This window comes from Phacochoerus africanus, chromosome 4 (assembly GCF_016906955.1).
Source record: "Phacochoerus africanus isolate WHEZ1 chromosome 4, ROS_Pafr_v1, whole genome shotgun sequence".
Lineage (NCBI taxonomy): Eukaryota > Metazoa > Chordata > Mammalia > Artiodactyla > Suidae > Phacochoerus > Phacochoerus africanus.
Window position 1 is genome coordinate 85,251,267 of NC_062547.1, and position 25,681 is coordinate 85,276,947.

Sequence of the window (25,681 nt, forward strand, 5' to 3'; positions counted from 1 at the left end):
TCAGTTACGCACGTACATATATCCATTCTTTTGGATGCTTTTTCTATATAGGTTATTACAGAAGAGTGAGTATAGTTCCTTGTGCTATACAGAAGGTGCTTGGTTTGGGGTTTTTTGGGGGGGGTATTTTTATTTATTTATGTGTTTGTTTATTTGCATTTTAGGGCCATACCTGCAGCATACGGAGGTTCCCAGGATAGGGGTCAAATCGGAGCTAGAACTGCCAGCCTACGCTACAGCCACAGCAACGCAGAATCTGAGCCATGTCTGCAATGTACACCACAGCTCACGGCAACACCAGATCCTTAACCCATTAATTGAGGCCAGGGATCAAACCTGCAACCTCATGGTTCCTAGTCAGATTTATTTCCACTGCGCCATGACAGGAGCTCCCAGAAGGTGTTTTTGATTATCTCCTTTATATATAGTTCCTCTACTCCTAAAGGACTTTTTTGAATTGTATCTCTAACTTGGATGTTAGAAATTTAAGAATTTTCTCTCTTTGTTCTTGGATCCAATTTGGACAGGAAATCTAGCCAGGGCTCTTGAGAGAAGACTTCTTGGGATAGATACCTCTGCCCCTTCTATGCTCATCCTACACTTTCTTTAGAACCTGTTCTGGCATGAGTCATGCTGTTTATTGTATCTGTTAACACATCTGCCTCTTCTTCTAGATGCTGACTCCCCAAGGGCAGGGAATAAGTCTTCGCCTCCACATGACAGCACTGTGACAAGCACATAGAAGCACTCAATAAAAGTATGAAAAATGAATAGAAAGTAAATCAAGATATCACAAGACATTAGGGAAGTGCAAATTAAAACCATGATGAGATACCACTGTAGAATGGCCAAAATTTAATCAAAACAAAACAAACAAACAAAAAAAACTGACAAAAAATCGGTGGGAAGGGTGAGAAGCAGCTAGAACTCTCATACACTACTGATAGGATGGCAAAATGGTACAGCCACTGTGAAAGATAGCTTGGCAGCTTCTTATAAAGCTAAACATGTACTTATCATATGACTTAATTCACCCACTCCTAGCTATTTACCCAAAAGAAAGGGAAAACTTTGGGGCACACAAAATCCCGTGTACAATTTTTATAACACCTTTATTTATCATCCCCTAAAATTGGAAAAATTTCAACTCTCTTTCACCTGTGAGTGGGTAAACAAACTGATATATCCACACAATGGAATACTGCTCATCAATGAAAAGGAAAAATTATTGGTATGTGCAACAGTTTGCATGAATGCTTAATGCTATATGAGAAGGTAGACTTTAAGAGCTGGGTACAAGAACAATGGTTAAAGATGTAAAGCACACACACACAACACACACACATACACAATGGAGTATAACTCAGCCTTAAAAAAGAATGAAACATACCATTGGCATGGATAGAACTAGAGATTATCATACTAAGTAAAGTAAAGAGAAAAACAAATATCGTATGATATTACTTATATATAGAATCTAAAAAAATGATACAAATAAACTTATTTACAAAGCAGAAATAGATTGACTTAGAAAACAACCTTATGGTTACCAAAGGAGAAAGGCATAGAGGGAGATAATTAGGAGTTTGGGATTAACAGCAACTACTGTATATAAAATAGATAAACAACACAGACCTACTGTCTAGCACAAGAAACTTATGTTTAATATCTCATAATAATGTATAATGGAAAATAATCTGAAAAAGAATATATAAATATGTGTGTGTGTAAATAAACCTGAATCATTTTGCTGTATACCTGAAACATTGTAAATCAATTATACTTCAGTATAAATAAATAAAAATAAAAAACTGGGAGTTCCTGTTGTGGCTCAGGGGTTAAGAACCCAATGTTGCCTCTGTGAGGATGCAGGTTCGATCCCTGGCCTCACTCAGGGGGTTAAGGATCCAGCATTGCCACAAGCTGCAGTGTAGGTCACAGATGCAGCTCGGATCCAGTGTTGTCGGAGCTGCAGTTCCAACTAGACCTCTAGTCCAGGAACTTCCATATTGCCATAGGTGCAGCTGTAAAAAATAAACATAAAATAAAGGAGTTCCCATCGTGGCTCCATAGAAATGAATCTGACTAGTATCCATGAGAATGCAGGTTCGATCCCTGACCTCACTCAGTGGGTTGAGGATCCGGTGTTGCCATGAGCTGTAGTGTAGGTCGCAGATGCGGCTCCTATCTGGCATTGCCATGGCTGTGTTGTAGGCTTACAGCTCCAGCTGCAGTTCAACCCCTAGCCTGGAAACTTCTATAAGCTGCAGTTGTGGCCCTAAAAAGACAAAAAATAAAATAAAATAAAATAAAATGGTGTGTACAGTGAATCCAGTTATATGACTGTCAAAAAGGCAAAGCTCTAGGGAGAGAGAGGGGATCAGTGCTTGCCAGGGGTTAGGAATGGCGCAGGGGTTGTGATTCCAGAGGCACAGCAGGAAGGAATGTGTTGGGTGCAACAGTCTGTGTCCTGATTATGATGGTGTCTCTTATCAAACTCATACAACTGTGTAATTTTAAAAGGAATCATCAGTGTCATTTTAAAAGGGATCATCAATTTGTATATAAATCACAAATTGAATTGGAAAGAAATTAATCAACGTTGTTTTGCTGTTTAGTGTGGATTCAGAAGAAAAGGTCAGAAGAAAACCTGAGTAACTAATGTCTTGTAGCCTGCGGTGATGCTGCATGTGTTCACATACACACACACACAAAGGGGTGTGTGTGGGTGTGTGGGTGTGGGTGTGTGTGTGCATTCATTTAACAAACATTTCAAGAACACTTCCTGTGGACCGGGACTTGCAGTAGGCACTGGGGATGTATTGTGAGTAACTAAAGCAGGGTTCCTGCTCTCGTAGTGTGGAGGGGCACAGATAGTAAACATGTAAGCAAATCAGGGAACATGGTTTGAGATGGCAGGAAGTGCTGTGTAAACGATAAAACAGGCCTTGGGGAAAAGAGTAGGACTGGGTGTTCCTGGCCTCTCTGAAGAGATAACCTTAAACTGAGACTGGGAAAGTGTAAAGGAAGCATCCATGTGTGCAAATACTCAGAGCTTTACGAGCAAGGGAAAACATCAAACACCCAAAACCCCAAAGGGACTCTATTGAGGACAAGAAATACTGAAAAATCCTCTACTTCAAAAGACATAGAAAGACTGGCTGAAGTTCAACCAGCGTCCTTTCAATGTCTGGCTAGGCTTCCTAGGAAATAAGGCAAAGGCCCTAAAATGAAATTAAGCCTTGTGTCTTTGGAACACTGAAAGCAGGTGTGTGGGATGGACCAAGGGAGGGAGGGGACCAGCAGAAGGTGAGCTCAGAGACACAGGTGCGAATCAGTTTCTGTTGTGTGCGTGTACACACATGCACACACACACACATGCACAGAGCAAGGGACCAGAGATAGACTTCACAGGTAACAGAGAAGGACTGGAATTGCAATGAATAGGCTCAGCTTCAGCTGGTGTGGACAGAAGAATCTGTACCTGAAAAAACCACATTCTAGGCTGAGAGCTAGACTCTGGACTGGCTGCTTCTCTTCTGGGTTTAGATTCTAGCTCTTTGTGGTCCAGTTTCCTCTAGAGGCTGAAAACTGTTAGAAGTGGAATCATACTGCCATTAGTCTCTCTCCCCACTGCAGGGATATTCAGGAGCAGTGAGAATAAAGGGTAATATTTCTAAGACCAACTGTCAAGAAAAAGCCTCAAGGGAGTTCCTATCATGGTGCAGTGGAAATGAATCTGACTAGGAACCATGTGGTTGCAGGGTTGAACCCTGCCCTCGCTCAGTGCGTTAAGGATCCAGTGTTGCCGTGAGCTGTAGTGTAGGCTGTAGACATGGCTCATATCTGACATTGCTGTGGCTCTGGTGTAGGCCAGCAGCTGTAGCTCCAATTATACCCCTAGCCTAGGAACCTCTGTATGCTGCAGGTACGGCTTTAAAAAGCCAAAAAAAAAAAGAAGAAGAAGAAGAAGCCTCACGTCCTTGGAGAGGCATCTGGAAACATCCAAGCAAAAGCAGAGAGGCTGCGGTTTCAAAGAGAAGAGCTGACATTCTCCAATGTAACCTCTGTCAATCAAGTTATTCAGAGAGCTGTAACTTCAAAGAAGTGTGTTGCTTTCTGACTGCTTCTGACAAAGCACCACAGACTTACTGGTTTTAAACCACATGTGTTTATTATCTTACAGTTCTGGAGGTCAGAAGCCCTGATTGCCAGGGCTTCTGGAAGCTCCTCTTAGAAGCTGGAGGGAGAATACATGTCTTCGCCTTTTCCAGCTTCTACAAACCACCTGCAGCCCTTGGTTTGCGGCCCCATCACCATATTCTTCTTCTTCTTTTTTTTTTCCTGCCTTTTGTCAAACCGGAGGCATATGGAAGTTCCCGGCTTAGTGGTCCAATCGGAGCTGTAGCCACTGGCCTATGCCAGGGCCACAGCAACGCCAGAACGAGCCACATCTGCAACCTACACCACAGCTCATGGCACTGCCGGATCCTTAACCCACTGAGTGAGGCCAGGGATTGAACCTGCAACCCCACGGATGCTAGTCGGGTTCCTTAACTGCTGAGCCACCATGGGAACTCCCATCCACCATCTTCAAAGCCAGCACTCTGGTGTCATCAAACCTTCCTCCAATCTGACCACTCCTTCCCTCATCTCACCTCCTTCTCTCACTCTGACTCTCCTGCCTCTCTCTTGCAGGACCTTTGCACCTGTGTTGAGCCCAGCCATGTAATTTGGGATAATAGCTTTGTCTCAAGATCCTTAGCTAAATCACACCTGCAAAAATCTGTTTAGCTGTGTCAGGTGACATCGTCACAGGTTCTGGGCATTAGGATGAGGACATCTTTTGGCAGAGAGGGAACATTATTGCAAGAAGCTTCCTGCTCTGTCCTCTTAGTGTGACTTTCTCCTTGGTTAAGTAACTCATCCTATTTTTGTTGTTAAAACTGCACCTTCCAGGAGTTCCCATCATGGCTCAGCAGTCACGAACCCAACTAGTATCTATGAGGACTCAGATTTGATTCCTGGCCTCGCTCAGTAGGTCCAGGATCTGGCATTGCTGTGGCTGTGGTGTAGGCTGGCAGCTGCACCTCTGATTTGACCCCTAGCATGGGAACTTCCATATGCCACAGGAGTAGCCCTAAAAAAAAAAGAAGAAAAAAAAAAACATCTTCTGAATTAAATTGTTTTAGCAGAGGGTCCAGAGACCTTTTCTTCTCGTCTTCACTCTTGCCCTTTGGACTATGTGATCACCCGAAATGTAAAACATTGCATTAGCTGAACTCAGACATCTAAAGCTTTTCTTTTTCACCCAGTGTGTAAAAAGAATAGAATCTAATGCTTTTAAAAAAAGAATTCCTTTATATGAGGCTCTCAGATCAAATGTGAAAGAAGTATGTTCTCTCGGTTATGTATTAGACTTTTTTCTGTGTGTTGCATATTTGAGACATTTGGACTCCTGCTAGACAAAACATAGAGAGTAGACATCCTCTCCTAAAGTTGACGATGTAATCCTTAGCATCCCACGTAATCTTCATGTATAACAGTCCTGGAAAATGCTTATAAAATCTAAGATCAATGTAGCATTATCATTGGTGTTTACATCATTTATCAACAAATTCTGTGTTTACCAGTAAGCGTAGATGTGAGGACGTGTGTGGTATAAGATTCTGCCTCAAATCCTGGTGAAAATTCTAGTATAAAACTTCAACTACGTAGCCTTGAGGAAGTCATGTCACCTCCAGAATCTCACTTGCCTCCTGTGCAAACAATGAATAATTACACTGATTTCCTGCTGATGGAATGTAGACTGTCTTACTTTTGCTCACAGCAGCCTTCTGAATACCAAGCATTGCAAAAATGTGAATTTCGCCTCACATAATTCATCTATGCTTCTCTGCATTGCCTCTCTGTTTTCAATTAGATTTGATATGCTTCATTATTTCTCATTTAGAATCATGGTTGAATTTCACTTTCAGCCATTCTATATGCACTCAAATATTGGTTTTCTTATAGTCCTTGAAGAGAATTTTTTTGGCATCCCATTAGGCTTGTTTTTATCATATTATAATAAAATGCTATTTAGAAATATAAAATTCTCTGGACTGGGTGGTTGACAGGTACATGTGGAAAGGTTGGCAAATGTCAGTTTTTAGTCATTGCAATGGAATTCCCATCCCATTCAGCAGGTTAAGAACCTGACTAGTATCCATAAGGATGTAGGTTTGATCCTTGGCCTCACTCAGTGGGTTAAGGATCCAGCATTGCCATGAGCTGTGGTGTAGGTTGCAGACACAGCTCAGATTCCACGTAGCTGTGGCTATGGTGTAGGCTGGCAACTGCAGCTCCATTTCAGTCCATAGCCTGGAAACTTCCATATGCCATGGGTATGCCCCTAAAAAAAGAGAGAGAGAGAGAGAGAAAGAGAGTGATCTGAAGGAGCAGAGGGAAGATGCTCCACACGGGGTTCTGTTGGAAAAAGCACCATCCCACCTTCATTTACCTTGGCCGTGGAGTTTGTTTGTCCAAATACATATGCACCCCTATCCTTAGGCCCAGACCCCTTGATTCCAGACCCCTTGCTTCTCAGCACTGCTCTTGGTGGTCTTCAACTTGAGCTGGTTCCTTGTGGCTAATGTCCCGATCAGCTCACTTTTCCATGGGTGCTGAGATTTGCCTAATCAGTTCAAGGTGTGGACACCCACAGTGACGTGGGATCCTCGATCCCCCCAGCAGGCCGTCTGCGAGGTGCTCTCCCTCACCCCCTCCCCCTCTTCTTTTCCAGGCTGGAGCTTCAGCATGGGGTCGGCCTACCAGTTTCACAGCTGGCGTGTGTTTGTCATCGTCTGCGCCCTCCCCTGTGTCTCGTCAGTGGTGGCCCTCACGTTCATGCCTGAAAGCCCACGGTTCTTGTTGGAGGTAACGCTCATCCTTATAAATACTCAAAGAAGCCACAGGCATTGGGATGGATTCCTTTCAATTCTAGGCGAATATATTGGCCTCTTCAAGAGGGACCTTTTTCCTTCCTGCTATGGAACTGTGGAGGGTTTGGTTTTATGGAGGCCTGCTTCAAGCAACCACGTGATAAAGCTGCCTCGTGGCCAGAAAGCACTAATGTTCCTCCTCCAGCAAGTCATTCCCCTCAATGAAGACGACATGGGTTATTGTTTTAGAAATGAAATTTACAACCCAAAGGTGCTATTTCTAGTTAGAGGCGCATCCTTTCAACTAAGGTGCTGGAGGATATCCACGTGGTCTGTGTGTTCCAGCAGGATGAACCGAAGTGCATTCGCACTGTTACATCCGATTTGCTCTACCAATAGCATACTGGAAGATGAGGGAGTGTGTATGTTTCATCTCTTGGCACTTTACTGTCTACTCATATTTCTTAGGTTGGAAAACATGATGAAGCCTGGATGATTCTGAAGTTAATTCATGACACAAACATGAGAGCACGGGGTCAGCCTGAGAAGGTCTTCACGGTGAGCATTGCTTCTCAGTGGATCTTCTACACCAGTGGTCTCAAGAAACTGTTTCTGAAAAGGCCTGACTGTAGATTACTCTCTTGTTGCACTAGCCACTCTCAGCTTCCAGTGCTCCGGACCTTAACCTAAACCTGCTGCACTGCTGTTGTATGTGCTGTTCCCTCTGTATGGAGTGCTCTTCCAGCCACTGGTTATAAAGTTTATTCTCAATAGGAAAACCAGTCTAAATTAACGAAAATTGGATGCATGGAATATCTTGGAAAGAACAATGGTTTTTATTTTTATGTTTTTCTTCCTTTTTTTGCTTTTTAGGGCTGCACTAGTGGCATATGGAGGTTCCCAGGCTAGGGGTCGAATCAGAGCTACAGCTGCTGGCCTATGCCACAGCCACAGCAATGCCAGATCTGAGCCACATCTGCGACCTACACCACAGCTCACGGCCACACCGGATCCTTAACCTCCTGAGCGAGTCCAGGGATGGAACCCGAAATCTCATGGGTCCCAGTTGGATTTGTTTCCACTGTGCCATGACAGGAACTCCAGAACAATGGTTTTTAAATCCTTTGATATATGCAGCATACAGTTAGATTAACGTTTAAAATAGGTTTGGGGTGGAAGCTAAAGTAGAAGTTTGGGATTAACATATACACACCACTACGTATAAAATAGTTTTAAACAACAAGGACCTACTGTGTAGTATATGGAACTATATTTAATATCTTATAATAACCTATAATGGAAAAGAATCCTAAAAAGAATGAATTTAGTGATTCCTATCATGGCACAGCAGAAACGAATCTGATTAGTATCCATGAGGATACGGGTTCAATCCCTGGCCTTGCTCAGTGGGTTAAGGATCCAGCATTGCCATGAGCTGTGGTGTAGGTCACAGATGCAGCTCAGATCTCGTGTTGCTGTGGCTGTGGTGCAGGCCAGCAGCTGTAGCTCTGATTCAACCCCTAGTCTGGGAACTTCCATATGCTGCAAATGTGGCCCTAAAAAAAGCAAAAAAAAAAAATATATATATATATATATGTATATGTATATAAAACTGAATCATTTTACTGAACACTTAAACTAACACAACATTGTAAATTAACTATATTTGAACAAAAATTAAATAGGTTTGGGGGATGTAAGATTTTTAGTGTCTTATGAATAATTTCAATTATAGGTCTTAAAATATGTGAAATGGTTCCTGATTAAACAATCTCCTGAATATTCTTTATTCATTTCATTTTTTAGTAGCAAATGAATTTTTTCATAATATGAAGATACACTTCAGTCTGGCATCTATCCCAGTTATCACAGATTCTTAATTAGCCGAATGGTTATGCAGTTAATGGAGAAATGAAGATCAGTGGTGGAAGGCCTCCCTTGAGGACCTGGAAGCCTTTAAATAGGCTCCTCTTTTGAGTGGATGCACAGTAGAGGAAGACTTTTTAAATTAAAGGACCATATAGAAGTTCCCGTCGTGGCTCAGTGGTTAACAAACCCCACTAGCATCCATGAGGATGAGGGTTCGATCCCTGGCCTTGCTCAGTGGGATCCAGCATTGACATGAGCTGTGGTGTAGGTCACAGACTCGACTCAGATCCCAAGTTGCTGTGGCTCTGGCGTGGGCTGGCAGCTATAGCTCCAATTTGACGCCTAGCCTGGGAACCTCCATATGCTGAGGATGCAGCCCTTAAAAAAAAAAAAAATTAAAGGACCATATGGCAAGAGCAATCTTGAAACATCTTTTCTTTTTTTTTTGTCTTTTTGCCTTTTCTAGGGCTGTACTCATGGCATATGGAGGGTCCCAGGCTAGGGGTCTAAATGGAGCTGTAGCCACCGGCCTACACCAGAGCCACAGCAACGCGGGATCCGAGCCGCGTCTGCAACCACAGCTCACGGCAACGCCGGATCGTTAACCCACTGAGCAAGGGCAGGGACCGAACCCGCAACCTCATGGTTCCTAGTCGGATTTGTTAACCACTGCGCCACGACAGGAACTCTGAGACATCATTTAGATGCTCAGTGTCACCTAACCTTTCTTAGCCAGATGAGGAGATACCCTTTACCCAAAACTTCTGAGAAGGTGTCTCTGTAGGGCTTCATTGCCCTGTGAACCTGCTTTTTCTTCTAGAAGGTCTGACTTACCAAGTTCACTCATGGTTAGTATTACTGTATAAAGGTTAGATGGGATAAAGTGGGAACATTCTAAAAGAATGGATAATTTCAAAATCATTTATATGTGACTTTCAAAGTCATTGCATGGTTCCACCGTGACAAATTTGTCTTTCTCTTTGTCATATCTACAATACAGTGAATTTGCATGCCTCCTGCAAGGTCTTATTTTTATTTGTTTCTATTTTTTTAATTTTATTTTTTGTCTTTTTAGGGCCACACCTGTGGAATATGGAGGTTCCCAGGCTAGGGGTCGAATCAGAACTACAGCTGCCAGCCTACACCACAATGCAGGATCCGAGCCATGTCTTCGACCTACACCACAGCTCACAGCAATGCCAGATCCTTAACCCACTGAGTGAGGCCAGGGATTGAACCCACATCTACATGGATGCTGGTCGGGTTCATTAACCACTGAACCACAATGGGAACTCCAAAGTTCTCCTTTTTAAACTCTCCTTCCTATGCATCTATTTTCACATTGTTTTGCAGGGCTTAATTTGCAGCCAACTTCTCTTTTAACCCTACACACTCTCCTTAGCTGGTCTCAGTTCCTTCCTCAATCTCTGTTTCCTAATGGACACATCTCCTGCGCTGCAGCCATGTGTCTTGATGGGCTTTGTGGCCAATTCCTATGTACTATAAGCCCTTAAAATTCTGAATTTCTAAATCTCAACTTCTCACCTTAAGAGTCTCCAAACATCTTCCTTGTCCAAAATTCTATCAGCAAGTACCGCCAATACCACCCATGCCAGAACCCTGAAAACTATCCTATTTCTTTCTTTCCTTTATCTCTGTTCCATCCAAGAAGTCACTACATCCTATTATTCTCTACCCTGAATCTCTCTTACACAGTCCCTTAATTTCTATCCTTACTGCCACTGTTTTGGTTCAGCCCGCATTACTCACTGCCCTCTGCCCTTGCACTGGTCTTCAGGGATCCCAAACTTTTTGTGGTTTCCAACACAGTCTTTTCTCTCACACTGCTGGATTTTTGCATTGGGATTCCTCTCACTTAGAATGCCCATCAAGTAGTTTGCACATATAGCAAATGACATGTTTCTCCATAAGCTCCAGCTCAAAGTCCACAGTCCATGACGACTTCTCCCTCACTCTCAGGCCAACTTGGTGTCCTGTATAATATGTCTCTCCCATCTGATATAGAGTTCCATCAGAATACTTTCTAATTTGTATGGTAATTGCTTGGAGGGTGTGTGATGTTTTATGTTTGTATCTCCAGAGTCTAGTGCAAGGCCTGGCTCCCCATGGGTGCCAGTAAACGCATGCACAAACATTAATGAGTGGAGAAGTGTCCCCAAAGTAGTATGTTGAGTCAGAATGGCTGTCAAAAAGAATGCAAATAATAAAGGTCCATGAGGATGTGGGGAAAAGGGAACCCTCATGCACTGCTGGTGGGAATGTAAATTGGTGCAGCCACTGTGGAAAGCAATATGGAGATTCCTCAAAAAACTAAAAATAGACCTAGCAAATGACCCAGCAGTTCCACTCCTGGGTATATATCCAAACAAACCAAAAACACTAATTGAAAAGATACGTGGACCCCAATGTTCATAGCAGCATTGTTTGCAATCACCAAGGTATGCATGCAACTTAAGTGTCCCATCAACAGATGAGTGGGTAAAGAGGATGTGGTATATATATATGATTAATACTCAACCATAAAAAAAAATGAAAATTTGCCATTTGCTGCCACATAGCTGGACTTGGAGGGCATTATGCTAAGTAAAATAAATCACACTGAGAAAGACAAATACTGTATTAGATCACTCATATGTGGAATCTAAAAAATACAACCAGTGAATATAACAAAACAAAAACAGACTCACAGATTTAGAGAACAAACTAGTGGGTACCAGTGGGGAGAGGAGAGGGGAGAGGGGCAGTTAGAGAAGTAGGAGGAAAAAAGAGTTATGGGATTATATGAAATTGTATGGAACTTCTGAATGTTATAAAGCACTATAGAATTAAATGAATTTTTCATTCATTACACACACAGAAAAAGAATACCCCTATGATTTAAAAATAAAAATTCTAGGGAGTTCCCTTTGTGGCTCAACAGGTTAAGAACCCAACAAGTATCCATGAGGATGGGAGTTCGATCCCTGGCCTAGCTCAGTGGCTTAAGGATCTGGTGTTGCTGTGGCTGTGGCGTAAGCTGGCAGCAACAGCTCCAATTAGACCCCTAAACTGGGAACTTCCACATGCCACACATACAGCCTTAAAAAGAAAAAAAAAAATTCCTAGAATATCACCAAATACTGCCTAAATGGATGGTTTGGAGCTGACTCTATTTGGAATCCCATATTTCCATATGGGAAATCCATATTTCCCTTACTGTCCTTAAATATAGACATCTTTGTTTATATAGCCAGGAAGAGGCTACTGCTCACCTGGTATAATTTGCAGGAAACTGAGGGTCTCCACATCACCTCTGTCAAAAGCCAGTCTTGGTACCTGGATTCTCACAATAGAAGTGCTGCTTTGGATGTTGGCAGACTCTCCAGAAAGATCTGTTCGAAAGTTATCCCTGGTTAGAATAGTATGTGTGCGTGTTTCTGTGTCCTCTCTCGGGTGTATCAAAGGCAGGTAGAGGGTGGAGTTCCTAGTGGCACAGCAGGATAAGGATCTGGTGTTGTCACTGCTGTGGCACAGGTTCAGTCCCTGGCCCTGGAATTCCTACATGCCATGGGTGCAGGGGGGAAAAAAAAAGCAAGTAGATGTTTACTAACAGGGTAAGATGGGACAGGTCCACAAAGGAACTATGCTGCTGCTGCTTTTTCTTTTCTTTCTCTTTTCAGGCTTCATTCTCTGTGTTGAAAGCATTGCTTCTCCCGACTCTTAGTTCTTTTCCTTAGCAAAGGGAAACTAGCTTAAGTCATGGATACAGCTTCAGGCTGAACTTCTATCATTTCTTCCCCTTCTATCATCGAAGAGTCAGTGTCTGGGAGTTCCTGTTGTGGCTCAGTGGTAAGGAACCCGACTGGTATCCATGAGGACACAGGTTCCATCCCTGGCCTTGCTCAGTGGGTTAAGGATCTGGCTTTGTAGTAAGCCATGATGTAGGTCACAGAGGCAGCTCAAATCCCGAGTTGCTATGGCTATGGCTGGCAGCTGCAGCTCCAATTCAGCCCCTACCCTGAGAACCTCCATATGCCACAGGTGTGGCCCTACAAAGGTTAAAAAAAGAAAGAAAGAAAAAAAAAAAAAGAAAAAGAGTCAGTGTTTGATGCTTGCAGTCAAAGCTTGTTCACTGGATCTCACCCCATGGTCACCTGTGGGTACTTGCTGACCAGTCTGTTGGTTGGTCTCTGGAAGAAGGAATAAAGGGTTGCAGGAAAGCACTAAGAATGAAAGTTTGATGGAAAGGTTCTTAAGAACTATGTTTATGTTTAGGGGCCAGATTCATCAAATAGATTCCAAAGAAAAGTGTGTTCAATCCAAGCAAAAGATTTCATCTTAATCCAGGAGCACATCTATCTGGAGGTTTCATCTGCTATTGTGTACCTTTTTAAAAATTTTTATTTTATTAAAGTATAGTTGATTTACAAGGTGTGTTAGTTTCCACTGTATAGCAAAATGATTCAGTTGTACATATAGATTCTTTTTCATATTCTTTTCCATCATGATTTAATCACAGAATATTGAATATAATTCCCTGGGCTCTGCAGTAGGACCTTGTTGGTTATCCATTCTCTATATGATAGTTCATATCCTGTTAACCCCAAACTCCCAATCCATCCCTCCCCTGCCTCCTAATATGTGCCTTTCTAGTAAGGATTTAGAGAAAGGTATATTATTCCCTTACTATTAGCTCTTTCTCTGTTTCTCTCTGATATCCCTTCCCATTCATTCTGTATTTAGTTCTTTTAGGTGCCTTTTGAGTCTGTGTACTTATAGCAGTGGTCTCATATATGTATGGATACCTGCTCATGTCCCAAATACCTGCTTCCTTCTTGTTGGAGTCGGCTTTCACTCCTTTAAAAACACATTGTAAGCCTGAACTCCACAACTTCAGAGAAGAGAACTCAGCACGTTGCCCTGTGTTGCACCTTACAGGTAAACAGAATCAAAACCCCACGGCAAATAGATGAGCTGATTGAGATTGAGAGTGACACAGGAACATGGTACCGGAGGTGTTTTGTTCGGATCCGCACAGAACTGTATGGAGTAAGTACCAAACCTGCCCTGACTTGCTGGCCAACATGTTGCTTGAGGTTAGTAAGAAGCAGGGTTGACTGGACCAGTCCCATGAGTGGGGATCTTCCCCCTTCTGCCCAGGACACCTGACTCCTGGAGTAGAACCAGGTAATAGGATCCTCTTGGGATTCGCAGGGTAGCTAAGACATTTCCTCCTTGGAGAGGAAAGGTTGTTATGCAAGGAATATTGGCAGTGACAGGGCGAACCGACATCTTCAGTTACTTTGTCCGTTGGCCTCCAAAAAACTGATAAATGAACATTTCCGCATTTGATTTCCAGTAGCCTTTAGCTTTTACATTTTAAGTTCAAATGGGGAGTGCCTGGTGGCCCAGTGGTTGGGGACTCAGCATTGCCACAGCTGTGGCTCAGGCTACTGTTGTTAAAAAAAAAAAAAAAGTTCACGTGAATCCAGCCCAAAGCAAATTCAACATGTGTTATAATTTGTTGGAGGGGTTTGGGGTGGGGTTGACTTAGGTAACTCCATAAGAAAACTAACTGTCTAATATTTCGCAGATTTGGTTGACTTTTATGAGATGTTTCACCTACCCCGTCAGGGAAAATACCATAAAGCTTACCATTGTTTGGTTCACGCTGTCCTTTGGGTAAGTGATGCTTAAATTCTTGATGAGTGAAATCTAAATTTCCCCACCATAACTCCTGGTCACCCTGCTTTCTTTTCTTATACTGTTTGATGCTGTTAACCTCTAGGAAGGAATTTTTTTTTTCATTTTTGAATTTGCTGACAGTATTTATCAACCAGTCACTTTATTTATCCTGTCATATAGCTGAGGTGGTAAAAAAAAAAAAAAAAAAAAAAAAAAAAAAAAAAAAAACAATGATTGGAAAGTCCTGTAGGATTGCAGACAATCTGCCTTCATGATTTCTCCACCCTCCTGTCCTCATTTTCGAGGCCCCGGCCCCACCGGCCTCTACTCTTTCTTGAATGCACCAGAACTTTCTTACATGTTCCATGTCAGGCTTTTGCCTGCCCCCTAGTCAAGGCCCAGCTCATTTTCTTGCCTCCGTTGAGCCCTTTCTCACAGGTCACCTTCTCAAGGATACCTCCCCAAAGCAACTTCCATTTGCTGTGGGTGAGGCCCTAAAAAGACAAAAAATAACTTAAATAAATTAATTAATAAATAAATGTGCAGCCCTTCAGTGGCCCTAAAAAGACAAAATATAAATTAAACAAATAAAATCACACCCCCTCAGCCTTCCCTGTCCCCTACTCAGCTTTATTATTCTTTATCACTGCTTCCATCTTCTAATAGACAAAACACTTTTTTATTCAGTATAGAATAAAGAAAGCTTTGTCCTCCCCCTTTGGGAGCTCCTGTGAGAACCAGCATTTTCAACTGTTTTGCTCAGGGATATAATGGCACTGGCCCATAATAAACACTCAATAAATAGTTGTCATCTAATGAATCAAACCACCATTTCTGTGTTCTGAGAGAAGAGTACTGGAGAGAACATTTCAGAATCATATTTGCTAGTGGTTGACGTATTCACTTTAGAGTATGTGTGTACAGCTCCATTTTTGCCCGAGTTACTGCTTTAAACGGGCAGGTGGAGACTTCAGGGCAATAGGCTCATTGTGCCTGGTAGAGCCCAGTATTTAGGTTGCAAGTTCTGTCTCTCAGCATCCCTAAATTAAAGCAAGTGAGTGATCACAGGTGACCGACCTTCCGCAGGGCTGTGAGCTGCAGTGGAGGGAGAGACAGGGAAGGCGGGGGCTGTTCTGCCGTGAGACATGAGAACACTTTCTGAGTTTTAGTTCCTTATTTCTAAATTGAGAGGGTTGACTTAGAACACGTAAAGTCACGCCCCTCAAGTTCCAAAAATCCCCTTAATCTATGAAGGAAGAGGGGGATAAAAATTAACACATCTTGGAGTTCCCACCTTGGCTTAGCAGTTAACAAACCAGGCTAGCATCCATGAGGTTGCGGGTTCGATCCCTGGCCTCACTCAGTGGGTTAAGGATCCAGTGTTGCCGTGAGCTGTGGTGTAGGTCGAAGCTGCAGCTCGGATCCTGCGTTGCGGTGGCTGTGGCTAGGCCGGCAGCTACAGCTCTGATTCGACCCCTAGCCTGGGAACCTCCATATGTTGCAGGTACAGCCCTAAAAAGACAAAAAAAAAAAGGAACATGTGTTAAATGCCCACTCCGTACTAAACCCTGGCTAGATACAAAGATAAGCAAGACAGAAGTTCAGTTCTTCAAATCTGAAGAGTTGTAGGATAATAATTATGGTTTATGTTGCTTACTTGGCACGGACCACATTTTAAGCTCTACGATTTCCTCCTGAAGTCCCTGAAACCTCAAACAGTGCTTAGCACTCAGTGGCTATTCAGTAAACATTTGCTGCATAAATGAAAAATTAGCTGAAATTCCTCATGTTATTGATGGTGGATGGTACAGGGTATCATGTTTCCCTCACTGTTGCCACTTGTGAAGATGTTGATCCTCTGCGTATGACTAGAGAACAACGCATAGAGTCTGCATCCTGAGTCGCTGCCTATTCAGCGGCCCCCCCGCTCACACCCCTGCAGTAAATATTTCATGGTCTTCGGAGAGAAGGGGTTGGAATCTATGGACTCCCAAGACAGAGATGTTTCAGGAATCCTGATGGCAGCAACAGTGATTGAAAAACAAAACACTTAGTCTTTTGAGCCCTCACTGTGTGCTAGGTATTTTGCATCCTATTTAATCCGAGCAACCTCCCAGGAAGGTGGATACGATCATCATTCTGATAGTAGAGATGGAGGTGGGGGACTGAGGCGTGGGTAACGTGCTCGAGTTCACACAGCTGGTGAGCAGCAAGGCCAGGATTCAAACCTAGCACGTCTGCCTGTAAAAGGTATGCTCATAACCACTTCTTACCCGATGCAGCTCAGTGTAGCTGGAGATAAACTAGAGCAGCGCTCCTCAGACTTGGGTGTGCCGTATCAGTAGTATCACTTGGAAGACTCCATCTACAGTTTTTGACTCAGCAGGTCCAGATGAGGCCTGAGAGTCTGTCTCTCTCCCAAGCCCCCTGGTGATGCTGCTGGTCCAGGGACCCTGCTTTGGGTGGGAACCACCAGTGTAGAGCAGTGTTGTTCAGTAAAAGTAGAATGTCCACCACAAGTGTTATTTGAAATTTTCTGGCAGCCACACGTTCCAAAAAAAAAAAGGGAAGTTCCCACTGTGGTGCAATGGGTTAATGATCTGGCTTGCCTTTGTGGAGGCGCCAGTTCAGTCCCGGCCCAGTGCAGTGGATTGAGGATTTGGCATTGCTGCCGCTGTGGTGTAGGTTGCAGCCCCAGCTCAGTTTTGATCCGTGGTGTGGGAACTTCCATATGCCTTGGGGGCAGCCCCCCCAAAAAATAAATAAGTAAATAAAAGGAAAGAAAGAAATAAAAGAGGTAAAATTAATTTTAATAATTTATTTTACTCACTTTGTCCAAAATATTATCATTTTAACATTTAATCAATATGGAATGATTAATGACTTAATTTTACATTCATTTTATCCAAGTCTGGTATTTTATACTCACGGTGCACATCTTATTCAGACTAGTCACATTTAACCACTCAGTAGACCCATGCGCTAAATTAAGGGCTGCTGTTCTGAGGAACACGGCACCATGGCTGATCTGTAACCTGTTAGAATAACACATTAGAGGTGAGAGTCAGAAAGTGGGAAATAACCAGGCTTTTCTGATGGAGGGCTTAAATGGCCCTTTTCCCAGCCTTGAACCTCTTTGCCATGGGACTCTGCCCCCAAGCTATCTGTACCACTAGTATAGGAACCAAGAAAGATTGTCCATTAATAAAGAAGTCACTCTGGAGTTCCCCGATGCCCTAGTAGTTAAGGATTCAGCAGTTGTCACTGGGTGCCGTGGGTACAGCCAAAATAAGAAATAGATGAAGAGGTGATTCTTCAAGGGCCCTCAGAGTGTGGGGGCCCCAGGAGTTGGTAGCACCTAAACTAGGAGATTGAGTTCTTCAGTGTAGCCTCAGGGGAGAAGAAAAACATCCACCTGCTGGTGTTGGATGGGATTCTTATGTATGTCTCTTCTCAAAGGAAGGGTTCAAGAAGTACAGACCTGAGGTTCTCTAGGGACACCTAGGCCATCCCTCTAGCTTGATCTTTGCAGACTTAACTGGAGTGGGAGGGCCAGTGCAGATTCCTGTTTGATGCTTCCCACTGCTGCAGGGGGCCAGTCCTAATCAGAAGTGCTTCTCCAGGAACCACTTCCTCACCCAAAATGTCTGGAAGTCGGGCATGGCCTCTAGGATGCCAGCACCCTTACAAACTCACGTTTCTTTGTCTTTGCAGGTACTATGGATTATCCGTTTGGTTCCCTGATGTCATTAAACATCTGCAGCCGAATGTATTGAAAAATACAAATGACCCAAGAGTGACATTTTCAGATTTTACTATTAACTTTACAATGGCAAATCAGATTAATATTGGAATGGAATACGAGAATGGCAGGTCCAGAAACTTTTAAATCGCTTAATTTCCTACTTAATCTCAAAAATGTATTTCTTAAAGTTCCCTGGTAACCTAGTGGTTAGGAATCCTGCATCTCACTGCTGTGGCTCAGGTCACTGCTGTGGCGCAGGTTCAGTCCCTGGCCTAGGAACTTTTACATGCTGTGGGTGCAGCCAAAAAAATAATAATGATAAGTGTCTATTATAGTCCTCACTGCTCTAAAATATGCATGGGTTTTTTGGGGATTGGGTTTTGGGGTTTGGGTTTGTTGGTTTTTTTAGTTTGTATACATAGTCATTTTCAGATTAAATTTGAATACTTGCAAATAGCTTTTAAAGAAAAGGTACACGTATGTCTGTTCCTTCACTTACAACTACTTCTGAAACAGAGCTGCTTCCCATTTATAAAAAAGGAATTGACTGATGTGAAAAGAAAATTCAGAAAGGCTTTGGAAAGCAAGCAAAGTCTGTCATGGAAGAAAAGAGTGAAGACTATGAGAAAACAAGAGAGGTTATACCATTATTGAACTCAGAGAGGAAATCTGAGGTGTAATTTGATGCCTGTTTTCTGTCTCTGGCAAAGCAGACCACTTTGCAGAATTCCTCCCTTCTCCCCAGTGCTGAATCAAGAATTGGGGTTAAGTTGTATCAGGAAGTTTCAATTAGAGAGTAGGAATGATTCCCCAAAATTAAGGGCTTTGAAAGTAGGGAATAAGTTAGCAAAGGATGTTTTTGGTTATAGAATCTGGAATGCCTCTTGATGAGGAGAAGGAATGACTCAAAAGGTGGCTCTAGTTCATTCTTTCAGAGAGGGAAAGGGATGGGCGGAGTCCTTATCTCTACCCATTATTTGTAATCTGAGCAAATAATTGCTGGTATAAGTTCTTGTTGACTGACATCATTCTAAGGAACTTCTCCTCCCAATTTCAAAAGTGATTTAAGTAAAAAACTAAAATAATTGAACAGAGTTTCCCAAGGCAAAAACCAATTTAGAGAGATGAAAAAGGGAGTTCCCATCGTGGTGCAGCAGAAATGAATCCGACTAGGAGCCATGAGGTTGCCGGTTCAGTTCCTGGCCTCGCTTGGTGGGTTAAGAATCCAGCATTGCCATGAGCTGTGGTGTAGGTCGCAGACACAGCTTGGATCTGGTGTTGCTGTGGCTGTGGCGTTAGGCCGGCAGCTGTAGCTCCAATTGGACTCCCAGCCTGGGGAACCTCTATATGCCTTGGGTGCAACCCTAAAAAAACTACAGTTACTCCATTTAAAATTTCTAATATGTTTGTCTCTGACAGTCATATTTTTAATAAAAAGTTCTTGCTGGATAGTCAGTCGTCACAGAGAAATGTGTTTACTTTAGCAGTATAATGATTAATAATATTTAATAGTATTAAAAATCCTTATAAAACATATGCATGTATTTTAGAAGGTGATAGAATTTTTTTCTTTTTTTTTTTTTGGCCTTTCAGGGAAATTTCAAATACCACTAGATACTCATTTTTTTTGAAAATGTTGTTCCTATTCAATATCATGAAATTCTTTAGGTACTGAGAGGAAATGACCTCCAGATAAACTCTCAGCACAACCAAACAAGATCTGGAATAGTGTCTTGTTTGCAAGCACCCATATACAGAATGCTCCCTGAAAAGCATATGTGAAACTGAGAGCAGTGGTTATCTTTGGGGGGAAAAGAACCAGGTGGCTTGAGGGTGGGAGAGGAAAGACTTACTTTTTCCCTCTTTCACCTTTTGGAATTTTGCACCACGTGTATGTACCCTGTATACTCTGTATAGACAGTATCCATGAAAAATCGTCCCCCCCATCCTTTTTTCCTAGGGCTGCACTCGTGGCATATGGAGGTTCCTAGGCTAAGGGTTGAATCGGAGCTACAGATGCCGGCCTACCCCACAGCCACAGCAACGTGGGATCCAAGCCGCGTCTGACTCACACCACAGCTCATGGCGGCACTGGATCCTTAACCCACTGAGTGAGGCCAGGGATCGAACCTGTGTCCTCATGCATACTAGTCGGGTTCAGGTTTGTTAACCACTGAGCCACTACAGGAACTCCCATGTTTCCTTTTTCTAAATTCAGTTTCCTTTCAGAAGATTAGTGATCTTCTTAAAATGTGCCAATGTTTACCTTCTTTTAGTGGATAGACTGATGGTTTACATGATTTTACTCCAGACTCCCAGAGTAGGGATTACAATGAGATTTTTTTTTTTTTTTAAGGAGGTTGATCTCATGGGCACTTTGTACATTTTGAGCTGACAAATGTGGCCAGCATTAGGGTGCGAATGGTTTTGAAAGTACTCAGTAGCGAAGTTCCCCTTGTGGCTTAGGGGTTAACGAACCCGACTAGTATCCATGAGGATGTGGGTTCGATCCCTGGCCTCACTCATTGGGTCAGGGAGTTGTCGTGAGCTGTGGTGAAGGTCTCAGTCTCAGCTCAGATCCTGAGTTGCTATGGCTGTGGGGTAGGCCGGCAGCTGTAGCTCTGATGGGACCCCTAGCCTGGGAACTTCCATATGCCACAGGTGCTGCCCTAAAAAAAAATGAACGAAAGAAAGTACTCAGTAGTGAATTGCTTTTAAGTCAGCTCACTTTCCTAGGAGAATTAGTCCCTTTCTGCCCTCAGAAGAGTGGTATTTGGGGAGTTCCCTGGTGGCTCAGCAGATTAAGAATCTTGCATTGTCACTGCTGTGGTGCAGGTTCATTCCCTGGTCTGAAAACTTCTTCGTGCCATGGGTGCAGCCAAAAATACAACATAATAAAATAAAAGAGTGGTATTTGGTATAATAACTTCTTCCCCAGTTGAACAAGCAGTTTCCTCTCAATGCGTGACTAAGGTACATTTATAGTCTCTTAATGAATTACCAAGAGACACTGATAAATATTTATCCATGACTCCTGGGAGTTCTGGATGATACAGACAGAGCTGAACTGTAGTGTCTTCTAAGATGTTAGGATCATTCTGACACTCAGCATCTCTGCCTTCCCCTTTACCCAAAAATGTATCTGAACAAGGTTCATCCTTCTGTACATTTCCAAACATAAACAGAGCTATGGTCGTTCTGCTTAGTTCAAGGAATACCACTTGGTTATGGGAAGAAAACATTCTTGGAAATGAGTGTGAGCAGAGCTTCTTGACACCTGCGTCCATAATTCCTCACATCAATCAAGCAGAAGTCACCCATCCTGTCTCAAGACAATTGGAAGTCCCTATGCTAGAATGAAGAAGCCTTGGGTTTTTAAGTTGGGAAACAGACTTTTATTAAAAGTGACCGTGAGAGCACATCCTCAAGCTAGCACTATTAATCCCTACATAGAGAATTTTCAGATACAGGCGTATGTGAAGGAACAAGAGGACGGCATTGAAAAATAAAAGAATCAGTAGCTGCAGGTCATCTCCAAATTCAGTACCTTTAGCCATATACCTCACAAAACCTGTACCAACATTACGAAAAGCTGAATGATGTTATGCTGAATGCCATCTCTGCTTCTGGTAGAACATAATACTGGTGAGCAATGAAATAGCTAAAGAACAGGCTGCAGGAGGGAAAAGGGGAAAAGCTAAGAGCTGAGAAAATCGAGACATCGATGTCCTTTCTAATTAAGAGATTCCATAGTGGGGCATCACATTTCTAAATCTATATTTGACTCGGTTTTGAACCCAGTCATTGATGTGAGTCTTTTTGTGTGTTGGGCAGATTCGAAGGGATCAGGATGAAATCCGTAACTTTCAAAGATTCCGTTTTCAAGTCCTGCACCTTTAAGGATGTGACGTCAGTCAACACCTACTTCAAGAACTGCACGTTTATTGATACCGTGTTTAACAACACTGGTAGGTATGCTGCTTACCCCTACCTGAAGCCTCTTCACAGGGTCTCGTTCTTGGCAGAAACATGATACCCATGTGATGATAGGTCTGGGCAGAGGTTTGGGGAACCGGGGAGGAGGGAGGGGATGAAGGTTGAAATACAGCTGAATGGACTCCTTCCATCAGGCTGGCTCAAAGCTGAGCTTGAATTGTCTGTCTCTGTCAGATTTAATGCAGATGGAACTTGCCGAGTTCAGAGTTAGGAGAGAAAAAAGTCCTACGGTGAATCATTCTTAAAGCAAAAAATTAACCTGAAGGGTTTTTGGTTTTGTTTTTGTTTTTGATAACCCTGGTTTCCAAATCTGGTGTTATCTTAAGAGAGCATGCCTGCAGAGATGGACCACATACGCTCAATCAGATACTGTCTCTGAGTCCAGTCCATTTGATAGAGTCTGGAAAACCCCCAGGGGAAAAAAGAAGGGGAAGATGGAGTTCCTAATGAGGTGCAGTGGGTTAAGAATCTGACTGCAGTGGCTCAGGTGGCTGTGGAGACATGGGTTCAATTCCCAACCCAGCACAGTGGATTAAAAGATCCGACCTTGCTGCAGATGTGGCTTGAATTCAATCCCTGGTCCAGGAAGTTCATATGCTGCAAGTGTATCCATAAAAATAAAAAAATTAAAAAGCTTTTTTTTCAAAAAGGAGGGAAAACAACGTTGATTGAGCACCTGCTATTATACGCCAAATGATTAGACATTCATTATCTCGTTTAATTTTCACAATAGCCAAGGCTTAGAAAAATTCAGTAATTTGGCCACTGTTGTAGAACAGCTGACATTTGAGCCCCAGCTTATCTGATTGCCAAGCCCATGCTTTCCCACCGCCACACCTTGGTCTGCCTGTCGCATAGGTCTAGAATAACAGCCTGACACTGGCAGGAGGATCAGCGCCACCTTGTTGCCAGCCCTTCCTAGCTCCAAGTGAGAGTGGAGTCAGGGGTCTTGGGGTTTGTTTCAATAGCACTCCCACTGTCTTCTAACCCATTTAACTTCAGAAGGGCAGCTTAGATGGCACATTTTGATCAGCAAGGACAACAACAGTTTTGAATCGCACTGCCTTTTATCAGAACCCACCATCATCTGCAATTCCTTTTAGATAGATCCAAATTCAAGAGAAAAATCAGCGAATTCTAGTTACTTTTTAAGATCAAGAGGCTGACCCTTGTTCCTCGGCAGGTCCTTAGACCTTCGCTTATAAATTCAGCCTCAAGGACCCTAGGGAAGTCCTTCCTTGTCTCAGAGCCCTATAAATCAGCAGTAGTGGGAGTTTCCTCATGGTTCAGTAGGTTAAGGATCCAGCATTGTCACTGCTGTGGGTTTGGTCACTACCGTGGCATGGTTCAATCCCTGGCCCTGGAACTTCCTCATGCTATCAGCGTGGCCAAAGAGATTTTTTTTTTTTTACTATGGCAATTGTAAGGCTGATTCATACTCATTCTAAGACAAATGGTTTTTGTAACTGTAGTATAGAAGCTATTAGTACTATAAAGATAGTCCTTATGGAACATGATAACTGGAACAAAGTAATACCATAAAGGAGTAAGCAAGTAATGCAATTAGCAATGACCAACCATAGAAATCAGAAGATAACTGGACTCTTTAATTTACTTTATGCCTTTATTCAACAAAGCTATTCCTTCCTACATTTGCTTTATAATGTGCGGTCTTAGACTAGGCCCAGTACTTTGGCTGGGCCCTGAAGCTCTCAAGGAGTTTACAATATTGTGATTCTTTTTTTTTTTAATTGAAATATAATTGATTATTATATTGTGCTAGCTTTAGGTGTACAGCAAAGTGATTCAGATGTGTGTGTGTGTGTGTGTGTATACATATATATGTAAATATATTTTATTTTGCTTTTTAGGGCCGCACCTGAGGCACATGGAGGTTCCCAGGCTAGGGGTCCTATCCAAGCTACAGCTGCCAGCCTAGACCACAGCTAGAGCAACACAGGATCCGAACCGTGTCTGCAGCCTCCACCACAGCTCATGGCAACACCAGATCCTTAACCCACTGAACTAGGCCAGGGATCGAACCCACAATGTCATGGTTCCTAGTCAGATTCATTTCCACTGTGCCACAACGGTAACTCATATATATATATATATTCTCTTTTTTAACATTCTCTTCCATTATACAATACTGTGATTCTTTTCTGAATTCTCAACAGGCTTTCTTATACTGATGCACAATCCTGAAGAGCTTGATGAATTGTCTCTCTTTGTGTCCACAGATTTTGAGCCATATAAATTCATTAACAGCGTATTTCAAAACTGCTCATTTTCTAACAACAAGACAGGATGCCCAATTACCTTTGATGATGACTATAGTGCCTACTGGATTTATTTTGTCAACTTCCTGGGAACATTGGCAGTGTTGCCAGGGAACATCGTGTCTGCTCTCCTGATGGACAGAATTGGGCGCTTAACGATGCTAGGTATGTGCTTGGTTTCATGCAAAATACCAGAGCCACCCCTGCCCCTGCCGTCTAGAGGAAGCCTGTCTTCCACTGTCCTCCCCACCCCCACCCCCCTCCCCAAGGATTTGCATCCTGCAGAGACTAGAAGAAATCCCTTAAGACCTTTCATTAGGACTGAATTTTCATAAAAATTATGTCTCATTACATCTCATTGAGCAGCTTCTGTGAGTTAACAGACTGAAAAACTAATTATGTGTAACTAATGTATATTTTTCTACTTGTACAGCTGAGTGGTTGATGATGGGCATTTCATGCTTGCTGGGTCCAGAAGGTAGTTAGAGAGGCAAACCTTTAGTTCAGGTAAACACACTTGTACCTGAGCTTTAGTGAGCCCAGACTGCAGCTTCCTCTTGGGATTCAGTTTTGCTATGAGATGGCAAAGACCCGAGTGTCCTCACTCTAGTCTGAGGGGAGACACCCCAGCCTCTTGTCTGCTTCGTTGGCAGGTGGCTCCATGGTGCTTTCAGGGATCAGCTGTTTTTTCCTGTGGTTTGGCACCAGCCAATCTATGATGATAGGCATGCTGTGTCTGTACAATGGCTTGACCATCTCGGCCTGGAACTCTCTGGACGTGGTCACCGTGGAACTGTACCCCACAGATCGGAGGTATGTTGAAATGGGTCCCCAGGAAGAGGTGCTCTGAGCACCATGGAAAAGTCAGAGAAAATAAGCTAAACTGCCATTTCCCCAAGAAAGCAAAATTCAAAAAAAAAAAAAAAATCTGGCTTAGGAAGTTGGAGGTTCTGCTCATATCTTATATTTATTTATCTTATGAGACAAAACATTATTGCTTCTTCATTGACGATTACACTTAGCGTCATAAAAATGTCATTACTCTGAAAACAGTTTGTGGGTTAGTTTCTCAGTTTGCCAACATTTCTGGGAATACATGATAGTGGCTGAGAAGGGACAGTCATAAATTAAATGCTAAATAATTAGATCAGAATAATTACAGTGGAAATTGTCCCCCAGTTTTT

General features: G+C 42.8%; 1 protein-coding gene across 2 annotated transcripts in view; it reads left to right on the plus strand.

Moving 5' to 3' along the window:
- SV2C (synaptic vesicle glycoprotein 2C) overlaps window positions 1–25,681 on the plus strand; it is a 238,883-nt gene that overhangs the window by 192,584 nt on the left and 20,618 nt on the right. For both annotated transcript variants that reach the window (XM_047778136.1, XM_047778137.1), the window contains 8 exons: window positions 6,785–6,918; window positions 7,392–7,481; window positions 13,731–13,841; window positions 14,386–14,474; window positions 18,192–18,350; window positions 22,057–22,190; window positions 24,459–24,662; window positions 25,151–25,310. In XM_047778136.1, coding sequence (XP_047634092.1) covers window positions 6,785–6,918; window positions 7,392–7,481; window positions 13,731–13,841; window positions 14,386–14,474; window positions 18,192–18,350; window positions 22,057–22,190; window positions 24,459–24,662; window positions 25,151–25,310 — 1,081 coding nt within the window. The remainder of the gene's footprint in view (window positions 1–6,784; window positions 6,919–7,391; window positions 7,482–13,730; window positions 13,842–14,385; window positions 14,475–18,191; window positions 18,351–22,056; window positions 22,191–24,458; window positions 24,663–25,150; window positions 25,311–25,681) is intronic.